Source organism: Dreissena polymorpha, chromosome 11, assembly GCF_020536995.1.
Source record: "Dreissena polymorpha isolate Duluth1 chromosome 11, UMN_Dpol_1.0, whole genome shotgun sequence".
Lineage (NCBI taxonomy): Eukaryota > Metazoa > Mollusca > Bivalvia > Myida > Dreissenidae > Dreissena > Dreissena polymorpha.
In genome coordinates, this window is record NC_068365.1 from 18703677 (window position 1) to 18709835 (window position 6159).

General features: G+C 35.8%; 1 protein-coding gene across 1 annotated transcript; it reads left to right on the forward strand.

The window, feature by feature from the left end:
- The first annotated feature begins 320 nt into the window (after positions 1 to 320).
- Positions 321 to 5831, forward strand: LOC127851579 (uncharacterized). Its single transcript, XM_052385417.1, has 3 exons — positions 321 to 476; positions 1327 to 1527; positions 5670 to 5831. The coding sequence occupies exons 1-3, from the start codon at positions 326 to 328 to the stop codon at positions 5753 to 5755; spliced, it is 438 nt and encodes a 145-aa protein (XP_052241377.1). The 5' UTR covers positions 321 to 325; the 3' UTR covers positions 5756 to 5831.
- The last annotated feature ends 328 nt before the right edge of the window (positions 5832 to 6159 follow it).

A 6159-nucleotide genomic window follows, 5' to 3' on the forward strand; every position in this document is an offset into this window, starting at 1 on the left:
ACTTTGACTGAATTGCATAAATATAAACACTGCTGACACGAAACTCAACCAGACTTAAGTATTGTTATTAGTAATAAGGTACTGAAATAGTATTTGAGTAGCCCTGGCTCATGTATTGGTATTTGCATTTTTCTGTCTATTAGCTGAAAATATAACTCATGGTTATATTGATGTGAATTACACATGCAGGCATTTAAATATCAATATCGTTTTCTTGTCTGTCTTTATTGTAAAGCGGTGGCTCTATAAATTATCTCCATTGAATAAGAACAATTTTATTATTAGCATATCACGGAGAAAAGGTTCCAAATCCCCAAACAGATAGATGGGTTACATGGCGAGAACATTCCTAATGATAAGACTGTTTATCAAACAAACACCGCGAGAGGAAGCACGAATAATGGAGCACATATTGCATGTCTTATTGGTAATTTCTTTGGCGTCGGCGACATTAAAATTTGAAGTTCACGAATGCCGTAAGTTCAACTTCAAGATTAAATTTTACTGAATGTTGGAACAATGATTATACGTAAAAAGCTTTTGGGAAAATCGATTTTTTAACTATGTTAATTTTTTTATTAAAACGTTAATATTTTGTTCAATGATTCGGCACTAGTCCCGAATATCGAGCTGGGACGAATATCGAGCCAGCTCTGACATCGACATTCGACACCAGTCCCGAATATCAAGCTGGGGCAAATGTCGAGCCAGCCCTTACATCGACATTCGACAATAGTCCCGAATATCGAGCTGGGACGAATATCGAGCTAGCTCTGACATCGACATTCGGCACTAGTCCCGAATATCGAGCTGGGGCGAATGTCGAGCTAGCTCTGACATCGACATTCGGCACTAGTCCCGAATATCGAATGTTTTGGATTTACTTGGTGTAAAAGTTGAAATTTTGTACATTGAAGACTGCTCTATAAAACTGAGAGTGCGTTTGAAGGAGATTCATCAAAGTTGAGAGAGACCCGTGATTAATTAATGTTTAAGTGTTTAATTGGAAAAGACGACAGTACTTCAGTGTGTTAAAGTGATTCATGTTTTATTCATTTATTTTACTGTAATGATTGTTGTCATTGATATTAATTTAAGAAAAAAAACAGAAAATATACATTTTCATTTTTTTATTTGGTAAAAAAATGCTCATTAAATATCTTGATAGATTTTAACTACTTAAATCGTCTTCAATTCTTCACTGCGTTTGATCTTTAACCAGAGGTGAAAGGCCAAAACAGTAGTCACTTTGTACATGTACTAGCCGTTGGATAAAGGCAAGGTAATGAATAAAATCATTTAGCTGTCGGATAAAATTATTTTCAGAGACTACAGCAGAACCAGTGCTTCGTTTGCACAATTTTAGTATCAGCAATGAAACCATTGTTATCCCGGTTTTGGAAACGATTGAAGTTGACGTTCAGTTTCTAAAGCCAATCGACGTAGGACACACAATAGACTTCGTCTTACAAAACGCGTATATAACGGCTGGGTTCAAGCGTCATGCTTGTACAGCTATGGATCATGGTGAGTATAAGATAATTTCAAAGTAAAAATACTGTTTGCATGTTCAGCTTAATGGTGCACTCTGGGTGGATAATCCCCCCACCCCTCCCCCCACCCATAAAAAGACATTTTTTCATATCGCGACGAACGCTATACGTATTCTAAGAACATTTGTATACGTCGCTAATATGCATAACTTACCCTGTGCGAGCGGATAAGTGCGCTAGTGGTAACCCAATGCTGCCAGAACTGAGGGTTTGCATGTTCGATCCCTTTTCAGTCCTTACCTACAAAATCGTTTTTTGCACGAAACTTTGAAGCAAGGTGTGTTGTACTAGATGCGTCACATTTTGGCACTAACAGACTCAAGGTCTTCTCTATCACGAGGCGTCTCCTGTATCCAGCTAAACCGTACGAATAAGTCTTCTTTGGGCGATGATCATCGGGGAATTTCTCGGTGCACTCGATACAAATCTAATACTATTTTTATTTATCTCGGTTTTATACTCGAGCGTGTCCAATAAGGTCATTGGTTTACTCGAATCTTAAAAAGGGTGACATTTATAAGTTAATATCCAACATAAAATGACGTCATTCTATGACAAGAGCGTGAACAATATGACTTTTGTCGACAATTCACACACACATGACATGCAACCATTTTAAATTTTAAATGAATGTATTGAAAGTCTTATTGTCATGTATCGACAGTTTTTGTCCTTGGTGACAGGGACTGTTGTATTAATAGAAGTAAACTTTCTGAAACGCTGAACAATGATTAATGTCCATAGACAATAATAACACAAATTGAATCTCAAAACTTATCCATCAATTATGTAGCTGCTAGAACCAATAAGGCTAAACTGCCTGGTAAGAAGGAAAACGTCATCTATCAACATTGAAGAGGCTCGCACAAACTTCTGTCAAATGTGATTCGACAACAAATTAGGAAAATATAATTATCATCGTAAAAAGATTAATTTTAGATCGCATATCATTCTTTGTCTAATTTTCTGCAGCTCGTACGACATCTGCAATCTTAAATCTCCAAGCCACTGTCCACTTGAGATTGACATTTATCATATTACCAGATGAAAATCGATAGTATAACAACGATCGTATAAACATGAGCAAGCCTCGCGCTACCCTGGTTCTAAGCCTCGCATGATAAACTTGATCTTTATCCAAAACTCACATAATATTCTATATATTCTCTCCCGTATTCCCATGCTCATGCCCATTTTTTACCGGGAACTTTCCACCTCACCACCAAGATTCTGTTTCCGAACTATGAACACACCAAGTTGACAGAGACCAACTTGATATCGACTATGACCGGTCGTTCTCCGGTAAGAAATTTAATCTGTTGAATAATTAAACATAATAGTTTTTTCAAATGGTTTAGTGACAGAAACCGTCTCGTTATGTGATAAGTGCAGTAAATGATACAATATTCTTTAAAAAAAGTTGCGTAAAAAGGATTATATCAAACATTTGTTGTGATCCTGTGATATTGAAACTCGTTCTTATATGGAATCGCTAACTAATGACATAGGTATTAACGCTTTATGAAGAAATACATTGTGTCAAGAAATTCATTATACAATTAAATATTCATACATTAAAGCAATGAATAACATGAGTACATGTGCAACCAATGTTACGGGCAAACTGACTCTACTGAATATAATATTTATTGAACAAAGATTTATTTCTGTACATACATCGTATACTATTAATGTTTATTTATAACAACATGAGTGGCGAGCGTAACAGTTTATCCAGGCGTAACATGCCTTCCAAGAAATACGCATCTGCTTTGGACAGTGGCCCTGTCGTTGATAAAAATAACCATAGTGCGTAGGTGATCATACTTTTAGATAAGTCAATCATAGTTAATGAATTCAATATAAGGTTGTATCGTTTGAATAGTGCACACACATTTATACATAATGTTTATATTTCATTTTTTTATTATACGATACATCAATATTGTGTATAAAAATACAATACGTTTTTATAGCTTTTCCGTTCTTTCTGGTACATTTTTATCGATTTCCTACAATAGTTAATTGCATATATGCAGCAAGAAAATGGATGCCAATAGAATCACACAATTTTAATGTGTCAAGATATGCAAACTTACCAGCAATAGTCGTGTGAAAGTATACCTCTTGGATAAAGTATGACAATAAACTTTACATTATGTTTTAAGCAGTTCAAATTAATTTAAAATTAATTGATCTGTATATATCGACATTTACTAGTATTTTAGAAATGACTATATTAATTATTTTTTTTTAAAGATTGTTGGGTATTAAAAATATAATATATTATTTGACTAAATAAAATAAAATGTGTTTTCACTTTTCAACTATAAGATGATCAGGCCTTACCTCCAATTTCGGGAAAAAAACTTGAATTAAACCATATTTATCATATCACAGTGATAATGAATACTCCATAACCTGTCGTTACTTATAGAAGTAGAGAATACAAAGGCAACCTCGAGCAATATTATTAGGCTATTTAACAGCGTTGTATACACTACGGTAATATTTTTGGACGAAAACACAGCTAACATACCATATTGGACGAGCACACACGCGAGTGCTTCAGCTGTGCGAGTCTTGTTCTTGTCAAAAATAAAATACATTAACTCTGCACAACTTTCATGCTTACATTGGACTCGTCTATCGGCTTGTCCATTATGTTCAATTGTTTACTCGTCCAAATATATCATCATATGAGTCGTGTTCTGAGAAAACTGGGCTTAATGCATGTGCGTAAAGTGTCGTCCCAGATTAGCTTGTGCAGTCCGCACAGGCTAATCAGGGACGATGCTTTCCGCTTTTATGGTATCTTAAGATTCAAGGAATTCCCTCCTTACCGAAAATCAAGTTTAGGCGGAAAGTATCGTCCCTGATTAGCCTGTGCGGACTGCACAGGCTTATCTGGGATGACACTTTACGCACATGCATTAAGCCCAGTTTTCTCAGAACGCGACTCATATCATCATATTGTACCCACATAATGTCCGCAAGTCACACTTATCTAGACATACCCACATAATGTCCGCAAGTCACACTTATCTAGACATACCCACATAATGTCCGCAAGTCACACTTATCTAGACATACCCACATAATGTCCGCAAGTCACACTTATCTAGACATACCCACATAATGTCCGCAAGTCACACTTATCTAGACATACCCATATAATGTCCGCAAGTCACACTTATCTAGACATACCCACATAATGTCCGCAAGTCACACTTATCTAGACATACCCACATAATGTCCGCAAGTCACACTTATCGAGACAAAAATGTCAACTTTCAATAAAACTTGTCATCGCTTTAAATCTAAACTGAGTAATATATTCACAAATAAAGTTGTAATTATCCACGCTTAGTTGATATTGGTACTACTAATTACCAAACGATTTAAGATAAGGAATGAAGATCTCTTTTACGTATATACTAATATAATCTTAAAGAAAATTGTAAGTGCTGAACATTCTAAAATTAAATTTAATATTCTTTAATTTTCTATTTTATTATATCTAAAACTGGTTAAATGACTCATCTTATTTGCAAACAAAGATCAGGCTCATGTTAAAAGACACATATGCATACATGTAATTTAAAACAACACAGAAGTTAAGAAACATACCACACTCTTGGTAAATCTTATACGACTTTCGATATTTAACATGTGGTGACAGAAGTAACAACAGTCATTCCTATACGTCAATTGTTTTATTGCGCCCATCATGAATGCTTTTTTTAATTGAAAAGTGAGTATAATACATTATTTTACTTACCTGGATCTAAAAACAATTGTCGGTTATAAAATCATTTGTATTCTTCTCTCTTTACCTATTAGAAAGTGATCAATTTGCTTGACATATAATGCATCAATAATATAAGCGAAAATTACCGTAATCACTGTAGTTTTAGAGCGATAGAGTTGTGCCCCTTGCTAATGGCCGCACGTGAAAATTGCGCTCTCGAAAAATCTGAATAAATTTCAAAATGGCTATCGATACTGTGCTTTACAGGATACGAATTGGATTATTTGTGATGCCTAAAAAGACAAGAAGTTGAGTGTGTTTATTGTGTGTGAGTAAAAGGAGTATTAGTGTCTGTTTTCGTCTAGCTCTTTTCCTGTCTATGTTGATGTTACTGGGTGGGGATGTGGAGACGACTCCTGGACCGCCACGTTCACAAAAACAACGGACTTAATCGTTCGCTGAAACAGTAGCAAGGCCTACAGAGACGACCGCAACGCCCGCGAGTGCATGGGACGCTCAGTTAAACACAAACCGATCTAACCAGGACAATGAGGTAATGTGTTTTCTCAGAGAAATGAAAGCCGAAGTGCGCTCGGAGTATCTACGATAAACTCAAAAGTTGATGACATAAGTAACACAGTAAATATGTTAAAATCAGAAAATGAATCGCTCATAAAAGAAAATCAAGAAATGAAGAAGCAAATGCATAGCCTTTGTTCGAAAATTGACAGTTTAGAGGGTCATTCACGACGGATTAATCTGCGTTTTCTTGGGATATCGGGTACAAGCGGGGAGAAGTGGGAGGATACGGAACAGAAGGTACGACATTTCATCAAAGACACACTTGGGTTGCCC